This window comes from Cricetulus griseus, assembly GCF_003668045.3.
Source record: "Cricetulus griseus strain 17A/GY chromosome 1 unlocalized genomic scaffold, alternate assembly CriGri-PICRH-1.0 chr1_1, whole genome shotgun sequence".
Classification (NCBI taxonomy): Eukaryota; Metazoa; Chordata; class Mammalia; order Rodentia; family Cricetidae; genus Cricetulus; species Cricetulus griseus.
In genome coordinates, this window is record NW_023276807.1 from 207,887,347 (window position 1) to 207,913,320 (window position 25,974).

The 25,974-nt window shown below is 38.5% G+C and overlaps 1 protein-coding gene and 1 pseudogene across 1 annotated transcript; one reads left to right on the plus strand and one right to left on the minus strand.

The window, feature by feature from the left end:
* Window positions 1-1,837: 1,837 nt before the first annotated feature.
* On the minus strand, window positions 1,838-20,796 carry LOC103161752 (annotated as a pseudogene).
* Window positions 2,601-7,523, plus strand: LOC100764722 (olfactory receptor 18). Its single transcript, XM_027386513.1, has 2 exons — window positions 2,601-2,651; window positions 6,525-7,523. The coding sequence occupies exons 1-2, from the start codon at window positions 2,601-2,603 to the stop codon at window positions 7,521-7,523; spliced, it is 1,050 nt and encodes a 349-aa protein (XP_027242314.1).
* Window positions 20,797-25,974: the final 5,178 nt, after the last annotated feature.

Here is a 25,974-nt window from a genome sequence, read left to right on the forward strand (position 1 = left end):
AATAGGCCTGCACCTAGGCAGAGGTGCAGAGGTGTCAGGGGAGGAAGTAACATGTGAGGATAGAAGGTTAGTGCAATCTAGCAGAGAGGAGAAGAGAAGGACAGGAGTGATCTCCTTGTGGCCATGGAAGCACAGTTAAGAAACAGCCAAAACGATGGTAAATAAAGAAAAGAATCTAGTTTTACAACATGGAACTGAGAGTTCTCTAAAGATGACAAGATGCCCATGTTTGGTCTTTATCACCACTGGGTTGCTAGGAGGTTCCAAGCCCACGCTCCCCCACTCAGGCAGAACTTCATGGCTGTCTTGGCTTGGAGCTGAGACAAGCCAGGTCACGACACTCAGGTGGGTAATTTTCACTCTCTTTCCTGTCTGCCATTTCCATATTTCCAGATTCACATTCTTCAAGCAGTCCACTTGCAGGAGCCCCTCCTCTAATCCTACCTCTGGAGACTCTGCTACATTCTGTAGATCCAGCTAGGTCTTTCCTATTGACCTCTCAGCTTTTCCTTTACTCCAGCTTCTTTCCTTTTTGTGAGCCATCAATTCCCACAGAAACATTCTAGCAAGGTTCTCCATTGGCTGCATTGGTCTGGGACTCAGGTAGGTAGTTCTCAGGGTTCTTCCTGTCCTTCATTATGCTTTCTTCAGACCTCACTCCTAATCCTGTAGTGAAGGGATCAGCTCCCCATTTTGGCAGCCATAACAGCGGAACCCGTGCTTGTCTGACCTTGTCTTAGTCACTAGGAGGTTAGATGCTTGCCTTGTGGCAAGGAATCAATCAGAAGTTAGCTGGTGGTGCTATGATTTACGGCCCTGGGTATGCTTTACGGACAAGTGCACAGCAATGATGCACAGAGCATAGTAACCACCCTGGGAGGGCCTATGGGCCATAACAACCAGTTGGCCAATCAACACAGGGCAAGCCCTCCAAGCTTGCCTGGAGGCACACCAATCCTGAGCCTGTGCATACCCCTAGACACTCCCCTTATGCTGCCCTATAAGATGTCTATGCAGATGCTTCGAGCTGTCTTTTCCTAGCCATTCACCATGGCAGGTGGATGAAAGACCCGAGCTAACGTAGGGTTAGCTCGTTAAACAACTATAATAAAGCCTCATGCTGTTTGCATCAAGCTTTTGACTCTGCCTGGTGATTGGGGTGACCGCCGTCCTGGGCTGAGATCCTGGAGGCCTGAGCATCTGGGGGCCTTACAGTAGTATCCCTTTCTGCAGGAGCCCCTTCTCCCAATCAAACCCCATTTTGGTGCGGAAGCATGTTTCCCTTGCCCTTTCACCCCTGCCTCTCCAGACTTACTATTTATCCTACTGCAACCTCTTTGCAAGAACCTGATGTGGGATGCCCTTCTGTATGCCGTGAATATATGTTTCTCTTATTGGTTAATGAGTAAATCTGTTTCGGCCAATGAAAAGACAGGATGTAGCCAGGCAGGAGTATAGGCAGGCCTACCATACTAGCTGAATCCTTGAAAGAGGTAGGCATAGAGGAGCTGCCAGAGAGACACCATGTATTCAACAAAGGAGTAATATACAGGAGCATTATAGATAATCTACAGCCTCAGGGCTATCCATAGTTTAATAGAAATGTGTTATTAATTAAATGAGAGCTAGCCAATAAGAAGCCTTCCACATTGGCCAAAGAGTTTATAATTATATAAGCCTCTGTGTGTTTATTTGGAACTAAATGGCCGAGGGAAGGGGTGGGCACTAGACTTCTCATAGCCTTGGCAATCCACGTATGCTTGGTAACCATGAGGTCATCCCCAGCCACCTGGTTGCCTGCAATAGCTGTGCACTTGTGCCGAGCTTCCTAGTTGTCCTACTCAAAAGGGTCTTCATTTGGCACCACTGGATACTTCCAGGTAAAGACTTACACAGGTCAACCATCTGGTCAGGTGTGATGTACCTGTTGCAATACACAGGAGATTTGAAGTCCAGTTCATACATGCCAGATCTGAGGCACTCAGAGGCTTCCATGTCCATGTCCATGACACCATGGTTAGTGTAGTTGGCCTTTGCAGTGGAGCCTTCAGCAGCTCCAAACATTCTTTGTTCTCTATGATGTTAGGGACAAGCTTGTCTTCATCACACACATTTGTGGAATCACTTTCTTATTTCTCCTTGATGACATTCTTCAGGTTTGGTAAATCTCTGCTACAGTGCATATGGCTTCCCTGAAATTGGGTGCCCCTACAAGCAGTGACATGAACTCTTGTAGGGCCAGTGTATTGTCAGCATGAGAACCATCATACATCACAGGGAAAGCTTGCATCTGAAGGAAGACTTGAGGGCTGTCAGCCAAGTCAGCGAAGTATGAGTACAGGGACTCACAAACCCCTTTCCATGGCACCAGCTTTTGAGACAGCCAGGGACACTTCCTGTATGGAATTTGCAGCAAATTTAGATTTATTTTCAGTGCCATCCATCTTGATGATCAGTTTGTCCATCTTCTCTTGTTCTACACATTCAGTTTCTTATAATCCAGAGCAGGTACAATAGTCTTACTGATGTGCTCAACTGTCTTGAGATCCCTTACCCAGCAGCACATGTTATCATTTTCTTGGAATTCTTGGGCCTTATAGATGTCAGTGGAGGCACTGTTGGTCACAGCAGCATGGAAGGGACCTTATGAGGTAAAGAGATCAACCTGAACATTTGGATTCCCCAAGAGTCAGAGATCTCTCTGGCACAAATCATGAGAATTGACATGGTGAATTTCTGGCCTTCATACTGCCACAAAACAAAGAAACAGTTTTCTGCAGACGCAGAAGAGAACATTGAGGAGAATTTTGTAATAATATAATATAAAAGAATTACTAAAGAAATCCTAAATTGAAACAAAATTGGAAATGTAAAATTTAGTAAGTCAACAAAATCCTCATAGCTAACCTCTTGAGAACAGTCAGCATCTTTTCTGCTTTGTCCATTAACACCAGGAATTCCTTAGAGATTGCAATATTGTGGACCAGTGTGAGTAATCACCAGCTCTGTGCATTGGGTTTCTAAGGTTATGTAAGAATCATTAGTTAGCCTTTCTCGTTAGGTCCCCAGCTTGTTCTCTATAATCCAGCACTATATAGTCCCGTTTGTTCTTCCTACAGTGTTCTGTATCAGGAAGCTCTTGCTATTATATTCACTTCAGGATTCAAGTGTGAGCTTGAACCATCACCAGCCAACAAGTAAGGGAGGTTTGTCATATCCACCCTTCATCATGTCCACACAGGGCCACAGTTTATTCATGTAAGTTCTGAGGGAATTGACGATGAAGAAGAGAGTACAATATTTATTACTTCTTCCTAATCATATGAACTATGATAATTTTGACAAAATGATTGTATAATAACTGTAATAAAAATTTGAGCCTCCCTACTGGAATTTTATATTCTTGGCTGTAATAGCAGTTCTCAAATTCTCATTCACCTATCCCCAGTGTCTCTTCTCCATACTCCTATGACCAATGAGAGCAGAAAATATGCTGAACTATGTTATTTCCTAATCAATAAAAGTACTGTGGTTATGCTGATGAGGGTGATTCAGTAACTACACTTTTGAAGAAAGATATTATGTGTGTTAGACTCAGGTGTTCCCTGTCTGAGATCTGAAATCTATACTTTTTGTATCTTACTTCATCTAAATAGTTCTTCCAAATGTCAAATTTATAAGCATTTACATAATTTTTGTTTACAGCATGTGAAAGAGTAAAATAGTGCTCAAGTAGAAAGGAGTGAAGTCTTGTGTGAACTTCTTTGCATGATCATGACACAAACGATCTTTTTGTGTAAACAGACATAGCATAATGGTTCATTCTAAAAAAAAAAGTGGCTCATGTTTTCTTTCCTTCATGGTTTCCGGATCCTTCAAAAAGGAATGTTCACCTTTGGTGTGTTAACTGTGGGTGTTATATCTAAGCTGTATTTGGAAGAGGCTGAGAACATTGAAAGAATATTTCAACTCAGTCTTTACTAGTTCCCCTGGTCCATGTTATCTTCTTTATACTTTATGACATGGTCTTATCAAGTTCCCTGCAGGAGTTCAGTGAACCTGCGCTCATTTGGATGCACCCTCTGAAGTGCTGGATTTACAGATCTACACATTCTGTGTTCTATTTTTCTGGATATTTTTGATGCTGTCAGCATCATTGCGAGGCTCAGCCACTAGGTTGCTAATGAGGAAATGAGGTCAGGTCCATGTATTATCTGTAGTCTGAAAACATGAGAGTTAAAAAAAGATACATGCTGTTAAGTCTTCTGGATATCTTCTTAAAACTATATGAATAGTAATTAATGAAAATATACATATAAGCATGAAATAATGAATGGACACAGAAGCTATGAATGTGAAATAGAGTAGGATGAGTTAGAGTATATAGGGAGTTGGAAGAGGGGGAATTGAAGGAAGAATTTTTACTATATTATAGTTTGAAATACAAAAATAACCAAATATAAAGCAAAAAGAAACCATGACAAAACAATCCAGAGTCAAAAATGACACATTTGTTTTGAATTATTTTCTCTGCTATTTATTATGTAAATTAGGATACTTTATTAGTAATTCTGAGACACATTAACTGTCATATGACCAAGTTTTAGTAAATATATTTTGTATGAACATTCATCCTTATATCAGAATATTTTGTATATTCATATAATTTACTACCTCTAACTTCAATGTTTTGATTTCATAGAGTGTACAGAGTCATTGCCACAGATGTGAAATGAACAATAAGTTTTAAACATTAAGTAGACCTTTTCTCCTCTCAAAATACTGACTTCCACATATTTGGTTTTGTTTACATTTTCATTCCATTCTGGAATGTGACCTAGAAATTGATGCAAGATCAATATTTTGTTGTTTGATTTTGTGTTATGTACTTTTTGGGTCATCAAATGATATTAAGTCACTGTACTATTGGGTCATTAAAAATTGTTTTATGCATTCTCACCTGAAGATAAAAGAATGTATAGGCATAAAAAGAAATAAAAGTTAATCTTTTGTTTTGTGTGAAGACATACTTAAGAGTTTCACGTAATTATATGGTCCAGTTCTTTTTGGAAATACTTCCTAATAAACTCATATTTTCCATACTCATATTATTTTTAATTTGGAGAAATGAATACAATGCAAATTTTGTCATTTTGCAAATAGAGATAGGTTGATATCATTGGTATGTATGAGCATGTGGCTATGGAAAAAGTCATAAATTTTCTCTCAATTCATTGATTCCTAACTACAGCCACTGCCTTCACCATTGGAGACAAAGATAAATATGTTCAACATGTGAGTTCAACCCTATTGCATTATCTTGGAAGAAGTATAACTAAGTAGATTTAACTGTTTTTGACAGCATATAATAGAAGGACGTCTTTCACAGGAAAATCATCATGCAAATAGGATAATATTTATATGTGGTAATAGCATAATTCCAATAGTTTATAGGGTAAAACAGAAACAGGGTATTAGAATTCATTAGATTGTTGCCCATGTTCTTGAATCACTAATAATTTCTGTATTTTAAACCTTTTACATTTTGAGCAATTCAGTGTGCTCTGATATAAAACTGAACCTGAGATTTCCTCTGTAGCTGAAGTAAGAACATGAACATGTATTCACCAGGCTTAACTCACATGGGAATCACTGTACTGTCTGAGGAGGAGGGGGCTGAAACTAGGGTTCTGGGTCAAGCTGGCTGCATTTCAGAAAATCAGTGGCATTGCATAGAAACAGAAAAAGCATATTTTTATTCTAGGTATTTTACTGATATTATGTGGAGATGATCTCCCCAAATTAGCTTTGTAGCATAAAATTTCAACTGTATTTAATGGCATTACATATTTTTCACTTCTCTGGACATTTTAGTAGTTGTGGACAGAAATTTCCTGTGATAATATGGATTTAACTTACACATATTTAAAAATTGAAATAGAATTAGAGAAATAAAGAGTATATATATTAATTGGTTTTAAAATCTAATTAAGTTTTTAATAAAGGCTTCCTTAATCCCCAAATAAAAAAATGGAGAACAAATTTTTAAGTCAAAGAGAAAAAGAAACCTATACAAGACACTGGAACCTAAAATATTTTTCTGGATACAAATCACAAATTGTTATTATAAGATTTGGCCTTCACACTATCCGATATATTCTAAGAAAAATAAACTTGTTCTATGTTATTGTAATAAACAAAAAGACCTGTGTTTAAGTGCCTCAAATTTTCATATTATTTGACTGAGAGTTTTCCTAAAGTAAGACTTCTATAAAAGACCCATTTTGTCTAAAAGGTGTTTGCTTCATTTCACTGTATTTGTAGGCTAGTTTTTTTTTTTTTTTACAGTAATTCTGGCCTCACATCATATAGGTTACTGTATTCAATATGGCTCTCATAAGAGGTAACACATAAGCTGAAACAAAACACTATTTTGAGTATAACATTTGCCACAACTGAGTAATTATTATTGATGTCAATAAGATTGAGAAAATATCAGTATTTGCTTGACTCAAATTGTAAAGAAGGACTATAACCTGGTACCATGGTTAACAACATTTTTTGTTTACTCCAAAAGATGTGCAAGAAATAAAAACATGGGAAATGTAACATCTGCACCAGAATTCCACTTCATTCAACTCTCAGAGGATCCTGACCTACAGCCTGTCCTCTTTGGCCTATTCTTGTCCATGTACATCTTGGCCCTGTTTGGAAACCTGCTCATCATCCTGACAGTAAGCTCTGACTCCCATCTCCATACACCCATGTACTTCTTCCTCTCCAGCCTGTCCATGGTTGATATTGGTTTTATCTCCACCACTGTTCCCAGGGTGATTGTGGACATCCAAACCCACTGCCCAGTCATCTCCTATGTGGGCTGCCTGACACAGATGTCATTGTTTATAATTTTTGGAGGTATGGATAACATGCTTCTGGTTGTGATGGCATATGACAGGTTTGTGGCCATCTGCCACCCTCTGTATTACCAGGTCATTATGAATCCCAGTCGCTGTGGTGTCTTACTTCTAGGGTGTTTTCTCCTTAGTCTTCTGGAATTACTGTTGCTGTATGTGGCAGTGTTAAATTTTTCCAACTGTGAGGATTATGTTGAAATTTCCAACTTCTTCTGTGACCCTTCTGAACTACTTAAAGTTGCCTGTTTTGATAATTTCACCAGTAGCATAGTCAGATACTGTGTAGGTGCTCTCTTTGGGTTACTTCCTATTTCAGGAATCATTTTCTCTTACTATAAAATAGTTTCCTCCATCATGAGATCATCATCATCAAGTGGGAAGCAGAAAACCTTCTCCACCTGTGGGTCTCATTTGTCCATTGTTTGCCTGTTTTATGGAACAGGACTAGGGGTGTACTTCAGCTCCTCTCTGTCACATTCTCCAAGAAGTGTTGCAGTGGCCTCAGTGATGTACACTGTGGTCACACCTATGTTGAATCCCTTCATCTACAGTCTGAGGAACAAGGACATTAAAACTGCCTTAAGGAAGATTCTTAGCAGAGTATTCTAATCATTGATATTCTTTATGCATTTATATTTATATATCTATATATTAACTGTACATGTAAATCTCTGTTAATATCTCACATTATTACTGATACTTCACAGGATTGCATGATATAGTGATGGTCATTGGAGCTGCACATATGGTGCATGGGTAGATGTAAAAGTTCACAGCAATTTCAAGTTGGAGAGATGAAACTTCTCTAGGGATCATTGGTACACATTGTTGAACAACCTTTTGCAATATGCGTGTAATCAACACCTAAAAGGTATGCACAGGAGCCAATTGAAAAGGGCTGTTCTGTTGAAATTGTGTTCTAGAAATGACAGAGAACCAGCATTGTCAACCAGGCTGTCTGAACAGGAAGTGAACAAGGAAGACAAACCAACACGCTAATGTGGAAGGACAAAGCTCAGTGGCCTCATCTTTAGACAGAGAAGGGATTCTGAGAACAGGAGACATAGCAACAGAGAGAAAGGCAATGGATTTGAAAGAGCAAGGGTGGGTTCATATGAAGTAGGGAGGGAGGGAGGTGGTAACTGTTCTATTTATATTATAATTTCATTTTTAAAATATCTAACAAAATTAATTACAATTTTAACAACACCCATAGAAGGGTGACACTTATCACCCCAGATATTAGATGTGGTACCTGCTATTGTGTTTACTTATGAAAAACATTATGCTTGTCACTTGACTCTTTTGTTTTCAAATATAGTCCCAATGTGAGCTGTCAGTATAGTGAGCCTGTTATTTCAAGTGAGAGAATTAAAGTTCATGGAAAAGGGTTGACATGAATTAAAATCCACTAATGAAACATGAGATGGCTGGAGTTCTCAATGTTCTTGTCCTTTCACAATATCCACGAAGCTGCAACAACAAGTCATTTTATAATGTAGAACAAATGGAGAAGAATGTAAGATTGATTCCATGTGGCTTATTTGAGGGGGGGGTTGCTGGAGTCATTAATATAAACATACACTTTACAAATTCAAAGTTATTTCTTAATATTGCAATATTTAATGTTTCTTGTAGGTACATCATTCAATAATGACACATTAATGTTTAATGGTTTAATTTACTGTGCGAATTTTAATAAATATTTTAATTTAAAGCACATTTACCATATCTACTACCAATTTTGTGATGCATACTAAAAGGATACTTCAAAAATTTATGCAGGACTTCAGATAATATTGGTTAAAAAAAACAAACATGGGCCAGGTGGTGGTGGCACATGCCTTTAATCCCAGCACTTGGGAGGCAGAGGCAGGCAGATCTCTGTGAGTTTGAGCCCAGCCTGTTCTACAAGAGCTTGTTCCAGTATAGCCTCCAAAGCCACAGCGGAACACTGTCTCGATAGCCCCCCAAACAAACAAACAAACAAACATGAAATAAACAAACAAATATGGTAGAATCAAAAAGCATGACTTTCATATAACAGGAAAACTGCTTGGGAAAATGAAACACAATAACTTTGTTATCATGAACTATTAATTTTAATTCAACATTTAGACAACAGTGCCCCTGGATATGTTATGGGCTTTAGTTATTCTAAACAGAGGGAAACTATATTATGGTCTCATAATATGTTGGCATAAACTTAAATGCTTTCTACTTTTCTTTGACTAGAGAGTTTTTCTTATATAGGAAAGGATGTACTTCATCACAATTCTGGGCTTCTTTTATGTAATATGTTTTTTTCAAATACTGTGATATTGAATGCAAATAATAAGCTTTGCATAGAAACATGAGAAATTAAATAGCAAAGAGACTCTCTGCTTCTACCTCCAGTGGAACAGGCTGATAGATCTCTTATAGACTTCCTCAGGACCATATCCCCTTGTCTTAGCCTCAAGCTCCAAAAACATTCCCTTGAAGTTCTCTAGCCACACAGTCCAGGGAATCAGATGTGCATATTCCTGTCCTCAATTCTAATTTATCATCCTGTTTCCCAAACCTGTATCACAATACCTGTTATTGCCTCTATTTCCTTTTTGTCTACATTCTTAAGGGTCTAGGCAGATCCTTTTGGCATAACCTTGCTTTCCTCCTAACTGTGGATCCTGCAAACTCCCCTATCCAGACCACACATAATCCCAATAGTCAGTTCCCAATACCTAAAATCACATTGTACCCAGAAACCCTAGTGGCCACACATGCATCTCAGAAGCATTTCCTGCCAGGCAACCCACAGCCACCACAGTCTAGTAAGAACCAGTGAAGGAAACTGAAACCAAGGAACAAGACACTCACCCAACGAAGACAAGACCAGATGTTACCATCTGAAATGACAATCATCCCGAGTCAAGATACCTCTATACCAATGTAAATATATAATCAATAACAGACAGAGCAATATGCACTCTCTAGTACATAGGAAAGCAATAGAACAGGCCCAAGTAATGCAATAGAGCTGAAGCACAGGGCAAGTTGCATTGCTAACACAAATTTAGGTGCATAAAAAAGATACAAATTAATGCATCCATAGAATATAAAAATTAACTGTGGAATAAATTGAAGAAAAGAGTTCAAGATATGACAATGAAAATAGTATTGATAAGGAATACCTAACTGAGGTGAAATATGACATGAAAAATTTAGGAACTAGAAAAAGAACTACAGGGACAAGCTTCACTGGCAGAATATTCTAGATGGAAGAGAAAATGTCATACTTTGAAGACAAGATAGGAAAACGAATACTGTAGGCAAAGAAAATGTTAAAAATAAAAAAGTCAGAAACAAAATACACAGGAAATCTGGGACATTGTAAAAATATCTAATCTAAAAATAATAGGAAGAGAAGAAAAAGAAGAAATCAATTCAAGGGCACAGAAAATATTTTCAATAAAACCATAGGAGAACATTTCATAAACAAAAGAAGTAGGTTCATATCATAGTCTAAGAAGCATATCAGAACACCACATAGACTGAATCAGGAACAAATTTCCCAATAAACCCAATAATCAAAACACTGAAAATGCCGAAAACGAAAGACTATTAAAGCTGCAAGGAAAAAGGCCAAATTACATGAAGGCATCAGCCTTATTAGACTAGCACCTGGCTTCTCAATGAAGACTCTAAAATCCAAAAGGGACTGGTAGAATGTTATACAAACTCGAAGAGACTACAGATGCCATGCAGACCACAACGTTCTTTAAAATTTTAAATGAGGGATGGATAAAGACATTCTATGATGAAACCAAATTTAAGAAATATAAATCTCCCTCTCATTTACCAACTCCAGCAAGGCAGTTGGATGCTGCACACAACTTTGGTGGAATCCCATTGTTCTGGTGCAGAACCCAACAGCAGGCCAGCAACTGAGAGACCTGTGTTCAGGCTGCACCACCACCTCTGCCACCCACTTGAATCTGTTCCCAGAAGACCCTCTCTGCCACCCATTCATGCCTACCACATCATCCTCCCCTATGGCCAACCATGCCCAGCAATACCAGCAGCCCTTCTAGGTACAAGCATCACCTATACCAGTTGGAAAAACAGGTGAGTGACTGGGAGACCAGTCACTCATATGACCAAAAGACCAAAATTATTATTTCTATGAAATGTACAGCCCTGGGAACCCTGAGTCTCAGTGTAGACCAGGCTTAGTTCCCTGCCAATTCTCTCAGCCTTCCCTTTCAGTCTATCTCCATTCTGTTGTGTCATCTTTGATCCCCACAAACACTTTCTACCAGTGATCTCAAAGGGCTGGGACTTACTTTCCTGTCTGCCATCACCATTTTCCAGTTTCACAGTCCTGTAGCAGTCTATTTGCTGAAGTACCTCCTCTAATGCTACCTTCTGGGGACTCTGCTACTTGCTGTAGACCTAGCTAGGTCTCTCCTGCTGACCCTCTCAGTCTTCCCTTGTGTAGCCTTGTTGTAGGAGAAGTGGCCTTGTTAGAAAAGACATGTTACTGGAGGTAGGATTGTAGGTTTCAAAAGTCCATACCAGGCCCAGTTTCTCTCTGTGTCTCTCTGCCTGGTGCCTATGGGTCAGGGTGTAAAACTCGCAGTTACTTCTTCAGTGCCATGCCTGTCTGCTTCCTTCCATGAACCCTGTAAAACTGTAAGCAAAATTCTAATTAAATGCTTTCTTTCATGAATTGCCTTGGCCATGGTCTCCTCAGAGCAATAGAACAGTTACTAAAATAGAACTTGGTACCAGGGACAGGGGTAATGCTGTGACTGGCTTGACCTTGCTATTTGCTGGACCAATGTGAAAGACTTTGAGATTGTGGACTAGAAAGGCAGGTGAACATTTTAGGTGGGCATTAATAGTCCTCCTAGTAGAACATGGAAGACAGAAGTGCTAGGTTGGTTTGGACTATGGTGGTCCAGCTCTATTGGCTTTAAAGGAGAATTATATTGAAGAACATTCTTAAGTATTTTGTGAAAAAAATGTGTCTGCTTTTTGTCCTTGTCCTAAGAGTTTTCCTGAGGCTAAATTGAAGTTTTGGATGAATGGTGTTGACAGAGGAGATCTGAAGTGAGTCTAGTATTGCTCTAGTTACATAGTTATTAGTCATCACTCTTATGCACTATAATGAAAAGAGCTACCTGGGCAAAGAGAAATATTGTACAATTTTAGGAGAAATGGAGCACTAGGAACTGTAATAGTGGATCCAACTCTTGTTTTTCAGGGAGATAAAAAGTTTAAAGAAAAGCTAATTCAAAATGGAATAAAGGGAGTAGTGTTCTTAGGGCAAAGCCCCACTCAACTAAGCTTTCTTCTCATGAAAATGAATTAAGGGAAATCTTAATCAGCAAAACAATCAACAATAGAAATATTATGCAAATGCAATTCAAGATGGGGGACTCAGAGGTAGAGAGTGGGGGTGATGGAGATGGGCTGAAGGTTCTAGCCCCATCAAGCAGAACAACAAAAGTGTTGTGGTATTTTTTTGTCTCTCCAGGTCCTGTTGCTACATTGCCCAAAACAAACACATAGATGCTAAATTATTAAATTATTGGCTGATGGCGTGGACTTATTTTTAAAATTTTTTTATTAGTTCAAATTAGGAACAAGTTTGCCTCACATGTCAATCCCTTCTCCCTCTCTCTCCCCTACAGCTCCCCTTACCTACCCCCAATGTATCCATCCTCCACTCTCCAGGCATGTTAGGGCCTTCCACGGGGGATCCCCAAAGTCCACCACATCATCATGGTTCTGGCCTAGACCCTCTCCCATGTGTCCCGACCCAGAGTGCATTCCTTCACGTGGGATGGGCTCTCAAAGTCCCCTCTTACACCAGGAAAAAAAATACTCATCCACTCCCAGGGGCCCCCTAGAGTGCAGAGGCCTTCTAAAACACATCAAAGTTCAGGGGTCTGGATCAGTCCTGTGCTGGCCTCTCAGACAGAAGTCTGGGATCAATGTCCTCCCCCTTGTATAGGCCAGCTGTTTCTGTGGGTTTTAACAGCCTGGTACCGACCCCTTCAATCTTCATTCCTCCCTCTCTGCAACTAAGTTCCAGAGTTCAGTTCAGTGTATATCTGTGGGTGTCTGCCTCTGCTTCCATCAGCCACTGGATGAGGGCTCTAGGGTGGCATAAAAAGTAGTCATCAGTCTCATTATAGGGGAAGGGCGTTTAGGTTATCCTCTCCACCATTGCCTGGATTGTCAGTTTGTGTCATCCTTGTAAGTCTCTGGAAATCTCCCTAGTGCTAGATCTCTCCTCGGATGTATAATGGCTCCCTCTAATATGGTATTTCTCATCCTATTCTCCTCTATTCTTCCCCCAACTCAATATTTCTGCTCCTCCATTTCCTCCTCTCTTCATCTCATTCTAGAAGCTCCCTCTCTCCTACCGTCATGCTCCCAATTAGCTCAGGAGTTCCTGCCCCTTCCCATTCGTGGGGTCCATGCATTTCCCCTTCTTGTTTCCTAGGATTTTTGGTGAAGAGGATTGTAGGCTGGTTATCCTTTGCTCTATGTCTAAAACTCAGATATGAGTGAGTACATACCATTTTTTTTTGTAATTGGGTTACCTCACTAAGGAGGGGTTCTTCTAGTTCCATCCATTTGCCTGAGAATTTCAAGATTCCATTGCTTTTTTTCTGCTGAGTAGTACTCCATGGTATAAATGTACCACATTTTCTCTGTCCATTCTTCAGTTGAGGGGCATCTAGGTAGCTTCCAGGTTCTGTCTATTACAAACAATGCTGCTATTAACATGGTTGAACATATGTCCTTGTTTTATGGATGTGCATTATTTGGGTATATGCCCAAGAGAGAGGAATTGCTGGATCTTAAGGTAGACTGATTCCCATTTTTCTGAGCAACCACAATAATGATTTCCAAAGTTGTCTTAAAAGTTCACACTCCCACCAGCAATGGAGGAGTGTTCCTTTTCCTCCACATCCTCTCCAGCATAAACTGTCATTGATGTTTTTGATTTTAGCCATTCTGACAGGAATAAGATGGTATCTCAGAGTTGTTTTGAGTGGCATTTCTCTGATGGCCAAGGATTTTGAGCACTTTGTTAAGTGTCTTTCAGCCATTTCAGATTCCTCTGTTGAGAATTTTCTATTTAGTTCTGCACCCCACTTTTTAATTTCATTGTTTGGTGTTTTGGTGGCTAGCTTCTTGAGTTCGTTGTATATTCTGGAAATCAGCCCTCTGTCAGATTTGGGGTTGGTAAAGACCTCTTCCCATTCTGTAGGCTGTCGTTTTGTCTTACTGACTGTGTCCTTTGCCTTACAGAAGCTTCTCAGTTTCAGGAGGTCCCATTTATCAATTGTTGATCTCAGTGTCTGTGCTACTAGTGTAATGTTCATGAAGCTGTCTCCTGTGCCAATTCGTTCAAGGGTATCTCCCACTTTCTCTTCTAGAAGATTCAGAATGGCTGGATTTATGTTGAGATCTTTGATCCATTTTCACTTAAGTTTTATGCATGGTGACAGGTATGGATCTATCGGCAATCTTCTGCATGTCCGAATCTAGTTGTGCCAGTACTATTTGTTGAAGATGCTATCTTTCTTCCATTGTATAGATTTAGCATCTTTGTCGAAAATAAGGTGTTCATAGGTGTGTAGGTTAATATCAGGGTTTTCAATTTGATTCCATTGATCTATCTGTCTATTTTTGTGCCAATACCAAGCTGTTTTCAGAACTATGACTCTATAGCTTGAAATCAGGGATGGTGATGCCTCCAGAAGATCTTTATTGTACAGAGTTGTTTTGGCTCTCCTGGGTTTCTATATAAAGTTGCGTATTGTTCTTTCAAGGTCTGTGAAGAACTGTGTTGGGATTTTGATGGGGATTGCATTGACTTTGTATGTTACTTTTGGCAAGATTGCTATTTTTACTATGTTGATTCTACCTATCCAAGAGCATGGGAGACATTTCCATTTTCTGGTATCTTCTTTAATTTCTTTCTTTAAAGACTCAAAGTTCTTACTGTACTGGTCTTTCACTTTTTTGGTTAGTGTTACCCCCAGATATTTTATGTTGCTTGTGGATATTGTGAAGTGTGATGTTTCTCTGATTTCTCTCTCATTCCATTTATCATCTGTATATAGTAGGGCTACTGATTTTTTTGAGTTAATTTTGTATCCTGCTACTTTGATGAAGGTGTTTATCAGCTGTAGGAGTTCCCTGGTATAGTTTTTCGGGTCACTAATGTAGACTATCATATCATCTGAAAATATTGAAAGTTTTACTTCTTCCTTTCCAATTTGTATCCCTTTGATCTCCTTTTCTTGTCTTATTGCTCTAGCTAGAACTTCAAGTACAATTTTGAAGAGATATGGAGAGAATAGATAGCCTTGTCTTGTTCCTGATTTTAGGAGAATTGCTTTGAGTTTCTCTCAATTTAATTTGGTTTGCTGTTGGTTTGGTGTATATTGCTTTTATCATGTTTAGGTATGTTCCTGTTATTCCTGTTCTCTCCAAGATCTTTATCATGAAGGGATGTTTGATTTTGTCAAAGGCTTTTCAGCATCTAGTGAAATGATCATGTGGTTTTTCTTTTGCAGTTTGTTTATATGGTGGATTACATTGATTGATTTTCCTATGTTGACCCGTCCAGCAGGCCAGGTTATTTGTGGGTCTCGAGGGGGTACTACCTACGAGTCAAATGGGGGCGAGAGAGGAGGGAGAGGAGGGAGACGAAGCGGCGCAAGAAAGGACAAGTGCGTCTGTGCAATGTCAAGGTCTCTTTTATTGAAAGGTAAAGCTTGCTTATATGCAGGGGATTTTTACTCAGGGCGGGGTAAGGGAGCAGGAGGAATGGAAAATTTTCAAGAGGAAATAGAGGCAAGGTAAATCTTAGCCCATGGTCCCATGGTTAGCGAACCACAGCTATTTCTGAGAAAAGGGAGAACATTTTACAACATGTATTGTGCAGCTTATCCGGAAGAACATCTTATGGCCACAGCGGATCTGGTCAGGATATCTAACAATGACTAACTCTTGACTCAGTATGAGGCCCCTTTTGGCCCTCGACACTATGTTGAACTATCCTTGCATCCCTAAGATGAAGCCTACTTGGTCATAGTGGATGATTTTTCTGATTTGTTCTTGGATTCACTTTGCCAATATTTTGTTGAGTAGTTTTGCATAGATGTTCATGAGGGATATTGGTCTGTAGTTCTCTTTTTTAGTTGTATCTTTGTGTGGCTTGGGTATCAAAGTGATTGTAGCCTTGTAAAAAGGGTTTGGCAATATCCCTTCTGCTTCTATTGTGTGGAACAATTTGAGGAGTACTGGTATTAGCTTTTGTTTGAATTTCTTGTAGAATTCTCCAGTAAAGCCATCTGGCCCTATGCTATTGTTGGTTGGGAGGCTTTTGATGACTCCTTTTATTTCATTAGGAGTTATAGGTAGATTTAAACTGCTTCTTTAACATAACACCAGTAACACAGACACTGAGATCTACAATTAATAAATGGGACCTCTTGAAACTGAAAAGCTTCTGTAAAGCTAAGGACACAGTCAACAAAACAAAATGACATTCCACAGAATGGGAAAAGATATTCACCAACCCCACATGTGACAAAGGGCTAGTTTACAAAATATACAATGAATTCAAGAAGGTATTCACTGAAACACCAAACAATCCAATTAAAAAGTGGGGTACAGAATTAAATAGAGAATTCTCAATAATGGAATCTAATATGGCTGTAAGACACTTAAGAAACTCCTCAGCATCCTTAGCCATCAGGTAAATGTAAGTCTTAACAACTCTGAGGTACCATCTTGCTCCTGTTAGAATGCCTAAAATCAAAAACACCCATGACAATTTATGCTGGAGGGGATGTGGAGAACGGAGAAAAATCCTCCACTGCTGCTGGAAGTGCAAACTTGTACAGCCACTTTGGAAATCAGTATGATGTTTCCTCAGGATAATGCAACTCAGTCTACCTCAAGATCCAGCAATTCCACTCTTAGGCATATACCCAAAAGTTTCACATTCATACAACAAGGACATCTGTTCAACTATGTTCAGAGCATCATTATTTGTAATAGCTAGAACCTGGAAGAACCCTAGATGCCCCTCAACTGAAGAATGGATAAAGAAAATGTGGTATATTTACACAATGGACAGAGGACAAAAAAGCAATGGAATCTTGAAATTCTCAGGCAAATGAATGGAACTAGAAGATACCATCCTTAGAGAAGTATCCCAGTCACAGAAACACAAGCATGGTGTGTATCCACTCATATATGGATGTTAGACATAGAACAAAGGAATACCAGCCTATAATACACAGCACTGAAGAAGCTAGGAAAGAAGGAAGAACCTAAGAGAGACATACAATGTCCCTTGTAGAAGGGGAAAGGGACAAGATTTCCTGAGCTAATTGGGATCATGGGGGGAGAGGGGAGGGAGTTAGGAGAAAGTGAGGGGGAGAAAAGGAGGGGAGAGGAGGAAATAAGGGAGAAGGAAGATTGAGTCAGGGGAAGCATAGAGGATAGCAAGAAAATTGATAATAGAGGGAGCCATTAGAGGTTTAAAGAGAAATCTGGCACTAGGGAAATGTCCAGAGTTCTACAAGGATGAACCCAACTAAGAATCTAAGCAATAGTGGAGAGGCTACCTTACATACCCTTCCCTTGTAATGAGATTGATGACTACCTTAAATGCCATCTTAAAGCCTTCATCTAATAGCTCCTGGAATCAGAAGCAGACACTCACAGCTAAGCACTGAGCCAAACTCCTGGAATCCAGTTGCAGCTAGGGTGGCTTGATGAGCAAAGGGGTCAAGACCAAGCTGGAGAAACCTACAGAGACAGCTGACCTGACAAGAGGGAGCTCATGGACCCCAGACTAATAACTGTGAGTCAGTTAGGAGGCCTTGGAATTCTATGGGGCCTCTGGCAGTGTAGTGGAACAGTATTTATCCCTAGTGAATGAATTGACTTTGCAAGCCCACTCCACATAGAGGGATACCCTCTCAGGAGAGGGCATAGGTGTGCAGTTCCAAGGCCTCAGGAAGGCAGGACACAGGAAGCTGGCCTGGAAAATGCCCCCTTTTTTTCTTCAGAAGGAGATTGACTGTGATCATTAACCATTTCTTATTAATCCCATTTAAATGGAAACATACTTTTATAAACAATATTTGGGAATTTGGGTGTCATTCTCTCCAAACTGCTTCTTGTTGTTTGGGGATCCTGAGAAAACACAGAAACCTGGCCAAATCCTGGGTGTAACAGTCATCAAGGCATCTTAGTCCCTGCTGTTTTGGACCTTGGATCACTTGGACCACTGCTTCAGGTAGTCTTGCTTCATGAAACCATAGTAACCTGGAAGGAATCCACATCTTTTCATTTTCTGTGAAAGAAAAATAAAATCTCCTTTCCAAAGTAACCTAAATTTTGAAGTCAAAGCATTTTCAAGATATATAAATTGGATTAATCCAGCATCATTTATAATCAAATGTCTGTTAGCAGCTGTTGCTTTTACCTCAGTAATCAAACAATTCAAAGACAACACAATAACATACAGTATCCATACACTCTGTGCACTTTCCTTCTTTACGTGGCTTTTTTACTGCTCTATTTCTTCTACTCCTATTTCTTTTCGTTATTTGAGACAGGCTTTCTCTGTGTAATTTTGCCTGTCCTGTAATTCACTCTGTAGACCAGGATGGCCTTGAAATCACAAAGATCTGCTTGCCTCTGCCTCCTGAGTGCTGGGATTAAAGGTGTGTGCCACCACAACCAGCTATTCTAATTTCTTTTTTAACTACTCTTCCTTTTTCTTTTCTCCCCCAAGTTTACACATATATTTAAACACAATGTAAATCCTTTAGAGTTCTTTTTTTTCCATCTTAATCTGTCTTTACTGTAAATATTTATCTTTTTCTGACCTGGAGTCTTTTATCTGCTAAACAACATTGCTAAAATTAAAGTTTTGCATGTTTTAGCTGCTGGCTTTCTAAAATGGAAGCAGGGAGGGCGGGGGTGGGGGGGGTTGTACATTTACTGCCAGCACTGGTTGCTGTGCTCACCTCCTTGGTCTATGCTGACATCAAGCAGCATGCTGCTGGCTTGCAGATGTGGTCACTGTCACTGCCAGCTGCTAGTACACACTATTCAATTGTTAGCAGGGCCTTGTAAAAGAGCCATGTGGTTTTGGTTGCTTATGCTGAGTCAGGAAACTTCCCTTAAGGGAAATGCATGAGCCTCTGCTTGTCTCTAACAAACAGAGCACACCTGAGAAAATGCTGCTACCAAGAAGCTGTGCTTGTCTCTGTTCTTTTGTTTTTAGAATCCCCTTTTTAAGCTTTTGTCAGGTTCTACATGGAAATTTGTGCCTCACATTGGACCCTATCATGACAACAACAAGAGCAATAATAACAAGCAACAACAGCAAAAGAAAATAATTAATTTTGGACACCTGCAAGGTCTTAAACACCCAATAGGAAAGTATAACCAAAGATTAACATAATTGGAATAATTTCAAGGAATATCTCTCCCCAGACCTTAGGTTTAAATGTCTACAAGATGTTATTTAAACAATCATTTCCCATTAATGATTTTCCTCTTGATAAGGAAAAATCTACCCAGAATAAGATAACACAACCATGTATCAATTCAGCACTGAAGTGCCTAATAGGAGCCCAGAGAGCCAGGGACCCTATTGTTTTAAGTTAAAAATAAAATAATGGTTAAATTTCTTCTCTCTCTTCCTTTGTAGAAGTAATCTTGGAGGAATCTCACACTTGGATGCTAGCTATTTCCCCAACTGCCAATGTGCCTGAAAGTGTCCTCGTTACGTTTTATGGGTCTACCCTTGGAGGAGAAGAGTGTGGGTGAGTACAATGGATGGATACTCTTTTGAGCCCATCGGAAATTCTAATGAGCCTTGATTTGGATATTAAAAAACTCATTTGTTCTTAGTTTTTCTGATTACCTACCTAGGACTTGTAATGCTTGCCCCCCCCCCCTCTCTCTCTCTCTCATTTTTCCTGGAGCCTTGTTAGTCACACCTTTTTCAAACATTAGAATGCATTGAAATCACATGAAAGACATAACAAAACAAAAAATCTAGCAAGTTCTCTGTTGAGAGCTCACCTAATTCAGGGGGCTCATGAGAACAAGGCTGGACTGGGTAACAGAGTGAGACATTGTGTCAATTATAATCCCAGGACTCGGGAGGCAGAGGCAGGCGGATCTCTGTGAGTTCCAGGCCAGCCTGGTCTCCAGAGCGAGTGCCAGGATAGTCTCCAAAGCTACACAGAGAAACCCTGTCTCGAAAAACAAAAAAACAAAACAAAACAAAACAAAAAAGATGTTTGGAGATGTGGTTTTGTGCTTCAGATTGTGGCAAACCTCTGCTCCAGTGAGCATGGCTTCCCTGAAACTGGATGCCCTGCAGGCAGCATTGTGAACTTTTGCATGGCCAGCTGGTTGCCACCCTGAGAACCGCTGTTGATCATAGTGAAAGGGACATACTCTTTTCCACAGCACCAGTTTGTCAGACAGCTAGGGAGGCTTCCTGTGTGGCACTTGAAACAAATTTAGATTTATTTTCAGTATCATCCATCTCAATGATCAGTTTGTCCATCTTCTCTTGTTCTATAACATTCAGTGTCTTTCTACCCAGAGCAGGTGCAATAGCTTCCTTGATGTGTTCAACCACCTTGAGACCTCTTCCCCAGTAGCACATGTTATCATTGTCACAGAGTTTCAGGGCTTTATGTGTGTCATTGTAGGCACTGTTAGACGCAACAGCTTGGAAGAGACCTTTTGAGGTGCAGAGATCAATCTCAACAGTGGGATTCCCGGAGAGTCAAAGATCTCTGGCACAAATTTTGAGAACAGACATGGTGAATTTCTTACCTTTGGATTGCCACACAGGAAAAAAAAAAAAAAAAACCAAACAGGTTTCTGTAGACACAGAAGGAGCATTCAGTAGAACATAATAATGAAAAGTAATTACTAGCATGATTACTAAAGAGAGCCCAAACTGAAATAAAACTGGAAATGTAAAATTTAGGATGTTAAACGAAAACCTCATAGCAAACCTCTTGAGAACATTCAAAATCTCCTCTGCTTCCTCCATTAAACACAGGAATTCCTTAGAGATTGCAATATTGTCGACCAGTATGAGTAATCACCAGCTCTGCACGTTGAGTTTCTAAGGTTATGTAAGAATAATTAGTTAGCCCATCCCTGTAGGTCATCAGCTTTGTCTCTGTAATCCATGACTATATAACCCTGTTTTGTCTTCCTACAGTGTTCTGCATCAGGATGCTATTGCTGTTCACTTCAGGATTCAGGAGTGAGCTTGAGCCCTCAACAACCAACAAGTAAGGAAGGTTTGTCATATCAACCATTCATCATGGCTGCACAGGCCTACAATTTATTCAAGTAAGTTCTGAGGCAATTGAGGATGAAGAAGAGAGTACAAGGTTTATTACTTCTTCCTAATCATATGAACTACGATAATTTGGGTAGCATGATGGTGTAATAAGTGTCATAAAAATTTGAACCTCTCCTCAGTGATTTTAGAGTGTGATAGCAGTCCTCAAATTCTCATTGAACTATCCACAGTGTCTCTTCTTCACACTCCTATGACCGATGAGAGCAGAAAATATGTTCAAAATGTTGTTTTACAAACAATCTAAAGTACTTTCACTATGCTGGTGAAGATAATTCAGTAACTATACTTTTGACGAAAACTACCTTATGTGTGTGATTATTAATGTCTTCCCTGGTTGGAATATCTTACTTTATCTTACTTTCTTCTGAATAGTTCTTCCAAATTCAAAAATTGTAAGCATTTGGATAATTTTTATTTATAGAATGCAAAAGAGTAAGACAGTTGTCATGTAGAAAGGAATGAAGTCTTGGGTGAATTACTTTTCCTAATCAAAAGACAAAATGATCTGTTCAGTAACAGACATTGCATAATGCTTTATTCTAAAAAAAAAAAAAAAATAGGCCCCTGACTTTTTTCCCTCCTTGTTTCCAGATCCTTTCTTATGGAATGCTCACTTCTGCTGTGTTAGCTGCAGTTTGCATATTTGAGGTGCATTCATAACAGTCTCACAGTGTTGAAACAATAATTAAACTCAGGCTTTTCTAGTTTCCTTGATCCATATTTTGCCTCACCCTCTGAAGTGCCTGATTTACAGAATTACAAAGACTGTTTTCTATTTTCTCAGTTATTTTTGCGGTTATCAGCATCCTCCATCATTCCACGTTTTCAATGAGGAAATGAGGTCAGGTCCCTATATAAGTTGTAGTTTGAAAACATGTGAGCTTAATCATGTACCTGTTGTAAAGACCTTGTGTGCACCTTAAAACTATATGATTAGTAATCCATGAAAATATGCATATGTGAGTGAAATAACATAGAATGGACTGGGAGCTATAAATGTGATGTGTGAGTTATATGGGTGTTAGAAGAGGTGAAATGGACAGAAGAAATGTTACTAGATTATAATTAGAAATACAAAAAAAAAAATCAAGCATAAATGAAAACCAAACCAAACCGCTTCAGAATCAAAGAATGACACATTTGTTTTGAATTATTTTGTCTCTATTTATTTATGTGAATTAATGTAAGAGTAATTCTGAGACACATTAACTGTCATATGATCAAGTTTTAGTAAATATATTTTGTATGAACATTCTTCCTTATATCAGAATTTTTTGTATATTCATATAATTTACTACCTCTAACTTTCATTTTTTGGTCTCATAGGGTCTAAAGAGTAGTTGCTACAGATGTGAAATGAACAATACATATTTTAAACATTAAGTACCCCCTTCTCTTCTCAAAACACTGACTTCCACATATTTGGTTTCCTTTATGTTTTCATTCTGTTCAGGAATGTGACCTAGAAATTGATCCAAGATAGAATATCTTGGTGTTTGATTCCATGTCTTTCATAGGTAAAGTGGGAAAATCATCATGTAAAGTGGATGATATATATATTATGATATAATTATGATATTATCAATATATTTATCTATATATATTGATAATATCATAATTCCAATAGTTTATAGTGTAAAACAGAAGAGGAGTTAGAGTACCCACCCAGGTGACTGGTTTTTATTGGAAAATTAACTGATGAATATTGAAAGGCACAGATTTATTGTTGCAAATTTGGCTGTTAACATATTTTTATAAAGTCACCAAATAGCTTCTGGTATGAATAGAGGAAGGTGAGCTTTTGTATGATCTAAGTAATTTTGTGACAGAATTAACAATCTGCTCGGGTGAATCACTCTATTACTTAAAGATTAACAAGGGAAAATTATTTTAGTAATAGTGGATGCCTGGTTCTGGCTCATGGACAAAAGGGAGCCAGTCAGGGTCAGAAATCCCTGTTTGCTTTTATAGTTTCAAAGTCCCAAGTTATATTTTGAATAATAACCATGTTTTACAGAGACAGAAAATACAAATTTGGTTGTTTGAACTAATGGGGGAGATTTTCAATGTATACTATTGTCATAGTTCTCTGGAGACAGACCAGGACTGCTTTGACCAGGCAGCTGTTAATAAAGATTAGCCTGACTTTCTGCAGAACTGTGCTCTTCCTGATAAGACAACTGGGGTTATTCCTTCAGCTAATTCTACTTTATGTGGTTTAATATTTCCTAAGCAAATTATAGGTCCTTTTTAATGTCAATTTATTATTCTCAGTTTTCAGCTTTTTATATAAATGCAATACTTAAAATTAATGTCTGTCTGTCCATGAGGTAGTGATTCAGTGAATCCCTGTGCAATAGATATGGGAAGTTCCCAGACAGAACTTGAACCACACTTCAATGTGAGGAAATCCATTTTAGGGGCAGCATGTGCTGTGTTGCATTCTACTGAATGAGCATCAAGTATGTATTAGGTTAATTTAAACTGGCTGTTTATATGTATTTCAATAGGTATTTATATAGAAATAGCACTGGAAAGATCTGACACCTGAATTCCTATCAGCCATTGAGACAGATGAAGTAGACAATAAAATCATGCGGAACCACTAAGAAATCAAAGTTCATTCATCATAATTCAAATTTCTGTGGAGTATCACATCTTACATACATAATATAAAACACAAGTGGGCGGTGGTGGCGCACGCCTTTAATCCCAGCACTTGGGAGGCAGAGGCAGGTGGATCTCTGTGAGTTCGAGACCAGCCTGGTCTACAAGAGCTAGTTCCAGGACAGCCTCCAAAGCCACAGGAAACCCTGTCTCGAAAAACAAAAAAAAAAAAAAAAAAAAAAAAAAAAAAAAGAAAGAAAGAAAGAAAGAAAAATAAATAAATAAAATAAAATGCTTATGATTTAGTCACGGTGAGTTTCTGTTAAAAGTATTATTACTTAGATGGTATTAATTGATTACTTTCTAGATGCCAGAAAGTATTCTAAGTCAGTGGTTTCTACCCTAGTTGAATTAAGTATAATCTAGTATTTCCCATGTATATATTCCCATTAAATTGGCTTATTAAGTTCAAGATATTTTTTCTTTGACTTAAGAAAATAATCTCCATTAGCACCAATAACCATAATTTTGCACCAATAACATTTTCTGTATTTTAAATCTTTTATATTTTAAGCAATTCAGTGTGCTCTGACCTAAAAGTAAACCTGAAATTTCCTCTACAGCTGCAATATGAACATGGATAGCTATGCATCAGGCCCAACTAACATGCAAATCGCTTTACTGTCTGGGGAGGTGGGGACTGAAATTAGGGCTTTAGGTCAAACTTACTGCTCTTCAGAAAATTAGTAGCAATGGGTAAACATATGAAAATTATGTTTTTTATACCAGATACATTTCTGAGATTATGTGGTGATGATTGCTAAAGTTAGCATATAATTTTATCTGTGTTTATTGATACTTCATTATTTTTCAGATCACTGGCTATCATAACAGAAGTGGACAGAAATGATCTGTGATAATGTGGATTTAATTAAGCCATATTTACAAAATTTGAAATATACTAAGATAAATAATGGATCCATATACTAATAGGTCTTAAAATGTAAATAAGTTATTAACAAAGAGTTAAATATTGCTCTCCCCCACTGAGACCTTTTTAAGTCAAAGAGAAAAAGAAACCTATTGAAGATGATGAAGCCTGAAAATATTTTTCTGGATAGGAGTCATAAATTGGTATTAAGAGTCTAGGACTTCACAATGTCAGATATATTCCAAGAAATATAAATTTGACCCATGTTAGTGCAATTAAAATAAGATATTTAAGGGCTGGAGAGATGGCTCAGTGGTTAAGAGCACTGACTGTTCTTCCAGAGGTCCTGAGTTCAATTCCCAGAGACCACATGGTGGCTCACAACCACCTTGGATGAGATCTGGTGCCCTCTGCTGGCATGCAGGCAGAAGACTGTATACATAATAAATAAATAAAATCTTTTAAAAATCATAAAAAATTAATATATTTAAGCTGACCATGGGTGGCACATGCCATTAATCCCATCACTTGGGAGGCAAACCCAGGTGGATCTCTGTGAGTTCAAGGCCTGCCTGGTCTACAGAGCAAGTTCCAGGACAGACTCCAAAACAATACAGAGAAACCCTGTCTCAAAAAAGAGAGAAAAAAAGAAACAAAAAGAAAAAAAGAAAAAGAAAAAAGGATATTTAACTGTTTCAAGTTTTCATTTTATTTGATGGACAATTTACTAAAGTGAGGCTTCTACAAAATACCTATTTTGTCTTAAATGTGTTTGCTTTATTTTACTATGACTACAGGCCAGCTGTTTACAGTAACTGTGGCTTCATCATCTAGATTACTGTATTCAAGATTACTCTCATGAGAGGTAACACATGAGCTAGGAACAAAATATGATTAGAGTATGATATTATGGCATTTGCTACAACTGTGCAATTATTAATGATGTCACAATATGCTTGAGAAAATAATCAATATTTATACTTACTTTACTAAAATTATAAGGAAGGTCTACATGCATGCTGGTACCAATATTAATACCATTTTTGGTTTTCTCCAAAAGATGTTCAAGAAATAAAAACATG

Excerpts from the sequence above, each read along its gene's own strand:
- LOC100764722 (XM_027386513.1), top strand. The coding sequence starts at position 2,601 with ATGTCAGTGGAGGCACTGTTGGTCACAGCAGCATGGAAGGGACCTTAT. Across the intron at positions 2,652-6,524 it reads CATGGAAGGGACCTTATGAG|AAGGACTATAACCTGGTACC; the intron begins GTAAAGAGATCA and ends CAAATTGTAAAG.